General features: G+C 40.9%; 1 protein-coding gene across 1 annotated transcript; it reads right to left on the bottom strand.

Moving 5' to 3' along the window:
- Window positions 1-1435: 1435 nt before the first annotated feature.
- Window positions 1436-2787, bottom strand: LOC101860049 (ras-related protein Rap-2c). The gene is made up of 2 exons (XM_005108530.2): window positions 2562-2787; window positions 1436-2036 (listed from the first exon to the last, which is right to left on the bottom strand). The coding sequence occupies exons 1-2, from the start codon at window positions 2785-2787 to the stop codon at window positions 1570-1572; spliced, it is 693 nt and encodes a 230-aa protein (XP_005108587.1). The 3' UTR covers window positions 1436-1569.
- Between the last annotated feature and the right edge of the window lie 948 nt (window positions 2788-3735).

Raw genomic sequence — 3735 nt, 5'->3', positions numbered from 1 at the left:
TGTGTGTGTGTGTATTTGTGTATGTGTGTATGTACTTTTGAGTAAAGACAACATTCTCATTTACGGTTGTCCAGGCAATGGCCTTTCATTATCACTGTAACAGACGCACAAGCTCAACCCTTGATTACAAAACGAGAAGACAAACAAGGGAAAGAATTGCAAGAGATTAGCAGCCATAAGTAGTATCATGATTGTCTCCCTTGAAAGCTGTAATCGGGTAATAATGAGACATGACATTGTATTTAGTTGTGTAGCGCAGATTTCATTTATGCACAGTGTTAAGGAAAAAATGTATTAATATAGGAAGTTCAGCTTCCATATTGACACAATGTAGATCCTTTGGAAGATGGAGCAACCCCAGCTGAGTAGTATACAACATTCCAGCAGAAAATCTGAGATACTCGATATAACATTAATTTCCTCCTCGGTGATTCTGTGAGATGAAGAACCGTCAAACGGCATTAAAAAGAAACAAATACAAAAACATATTATGTTTCGTTCCAAATCAAATTTTCAAGTGAGAAAAGATTGATCTTCATGATTATTATTAGTTAATATCATGCTTTAAAAATTCCTACACATTAACATCAATCATTTTTTAAAAATGTACATGACAATGACAATGACAATCTTTATCCATCTCGCAGGGAGAAACATAGTAACATAGTAAGAGAGTGTAAGGCATTTTGGTTCTCTATGGTATGCTGTATGTATTGTAAAAATGAAGACACGGTTTCAACAATTTGATGTCCAAAAATATTTTTAACATTTTATTATTGAAGACAAACGTTTAACAAAATGCACCATGTACATTGTATACTTACAAAGAAAACAATACAACGAGAGTATGGTATAACTAGGTGATATAATAAGAATTGCTTAAGTGTAATGATCATTCAAACTTTTAAGAAAAAATAATTGATCCATTTCAGAATTCACCGAAACTGCTCTCTCTCTCTCTCTCTCTCTCTCTCTCTCTCTCTCTCTCTCTCTCTCTCCCTCACTCTCTCTCAGTCTCTGTCTCCCTCCTTTCTTCATTATCAGTTTCATGCTCCGAACCTCAACAAATCTGGAATATTGCTTAAATAATATCGCATCAGACAAGGAAGTAGATTAGATATAGTTGTGCCACAACCAGATAAAAAAGGGAAAAAATAAAGAGGGAAAGAGGGTGTTTAGCGCTCAAATGTACAGGTTTCTTTTATCTCAACATATTGTCAATATCTATATAAATCTCTTTTCACTTATTCACTTTTACTCTTCTAACCTTATTTTTTGCAACGACTACATGAGCAACATTCACGTTTACAGATACACAAACATAATTTTTTGGCTACAAGTGAAGGCACAGTATTATTTTCCAACCCATCCTCTGTAGTGAGCATGAAGAATTCCCCAATGGCCTGAATCAATAGGATGTCTCGCCCTCGATTGGAAGATTAGGATATCAGAAAGACATGTTTGTAGTCAAACATTTCTACAGTGAAATGTCGATGAATGGAAAGTTCCTGGATAAGTCAAAGCACAAATCTATTCTAAAGTGGAAAGCCTGAACATTTGACGTTCCTTCTATTTCAAAGTGGTAAAGAACCGTTTCATAAAAGACTTGCTGTCTCGTTTAGCCCTGCAGTAGTTTTGCTTTCCTTGACCTGGAAGAACAGGTAACGATTGCCTCCTCCGCTTCATCGCAGGGCTGAGGTCGTAGCTGATCTTAGACTGTCTCAGAATTTCCTTAAACACTTCCACAACACGGCTATGGTCCTTAGCTGTCGCTTCTACAAAGCCATTATTCCAGTCAAAACAGGCAATGGCCTCGGCGGTTTCCTTGGCAACGGCGTGCTTCTCTACCGGGACGTCCGCCTTGTTGCCAACGATGACTATAGGCACCTGTGTGCCAGGACGCTGGGACAGGATGAGCTGCCTGAGGGCCGTCACTTCCTGAAAGGACTCCAGGTCGTCGACAGAGTAGACAAGCAGGAAGGCGTGGCTCGTTGCGATCGCCAGCTGTCTCATGGCGGGGAACTCAAAGGCACCAGCTGTGAGAGAGAGAGAGAGAAGGGAGAAATGATAAGTCTGACTGTCTGAGGGGATGGCAAGAATATTCATGATTGTCTGAGATGTGTACTTTAAAGTTCAATTAAGTATCACTTTTTTTTACCCTCGATTAATTATGAACCCGTTTGACTCCTTTAAAACTAATGCAAACGAGATAAATCAGAAAAGAAAAGAAAACAAAGAAGTTAACAATATACACACGTCCAATAATACTTGTTCATTCTCCCTTGTTTTAGAAAATAGAAAATGGCCATGCCTTTCTCCATGAAAGAAACATTGCAACCATTCTTATGATCACAAACAGGAAGGGAATGGATAAATCAGCTCTGGCATGATCGTATGTTATTACACTTGGCGGTGTTGTGTTTAAAGTGGTTCATGGCTGACAAACAGAGCAAGACGTTTTACATTTATCAAATTATTCTGCAACATAAGGAGACAGATATAATATTATGATTATTGTTTAGTTAACATCGGTTATATTATAATTATTATGTCCAACCTACCAGTGTCAAGTATATCCAGCGTGAGTTTAACACCGTCGTTGTCGAAGTGCACCTGGTACATCTCTTCCACTGTCTGGCTGTACTCTTCCTCGAACATGTCGTACAGAAACTGGCGGATGATGGACGTCTTTCCGACCCCGGCTGGGCCCAAAACCGCTACCCGGACCTGTTTGTCGTACTGTTGAGCCGAGAGGTTGTTGCCTGTGCTGTGACTTTTAGGAAGCATTTTGCTGGTCTTCGAGGGATGTGCCGTTCCTGTGGTGTTCCTCACAGTAGCCACAGAGCAAGCTTTACTCGGGATGCTGGTTCGCTTAAGGAATGCGTTTACGGCTTTTATCTCTGGTTGACGTTGCAAACCCTTCACGCGTGAGTCCGTGTGTAAAGATACAACGGCAAGATAAACAAATATCAAGAAAGGCACTTTTTCGGATAAACTGAAGTTTCAGTTTTCTCACAATTACTGCTGCTCAATTGATTCTTTACCACGGCAGTGGGCCAAGTGATGTCAGAAGTGCGTAGATCAGTCTTGGATTCGTGAGAGATATTCCACTAAGTGAAATATCAAGTGCACACAGCTTCACAGATACGTCGGCTGACGAACTCTTGAAGAAATATGCACCAATACTGTGGGGACCTCAGATGAGAACTTTGCAAGAAATCACTGTGGCTTCACGTGATACGACAAGTCGGAATACTGAGCGCTGTGGTCGTTGTTCTGATCTCTAGCGTCAAGCTAACCTCTCGCCTTCTTCGTCTCAGCTACTGGTGTGATAACAGAGAGTCAGAAGCTCGGAGGGTTCTTGAACTCCAGCGCTCGAGTGAGCTGGCAGTCGCACACTGATATATGACGAGCAAACGGCACGGCTTTTATAGGCCCTCCACCAGCGACACGGAGCAGGTGAGCCCCGTATAATGAAGGCGGTTCGCAGAGGCGTCAAAAACAGGATGACGAATCAATAGCCAGATCACAGGATCAGGGCGTACAGCTTAATATGCCCATGTATGGACTAGGCAGTTCTTATTCTCTTCGTGTTTTTTTCCAACACTAACAGAAATGAGGCTGCTAATAACTAGTGCAAATAAATTGTGAAGGTGGTGGGTTTTTTTGTGGTGAGGGTGTTTTCTTCTTCTTCTTCTTCTTCTTCTTCTTCTTCTTCTTCTTCTTCTTCTTCTT

The sequence above is a fragment of the Aplysia californica genome, unplaced genomic scaffold (assembly GCF_000002075.1).
Source record: "Aplysia californica isolate F4 #8 unplaced genomic scaffold, AplCal3.0 scaffold00696, whole genome shotgun sequence".
Classification (NCBI taxonomy): Eukaryota; Metazoa; Mollusca; class Gastropoda; order Aplysiida; family Aplysiidae; genus Aplysia; species Aplysia californica.
This window is presented reverse-complemented; position numbering and strand designations above follow the sequence as displayed.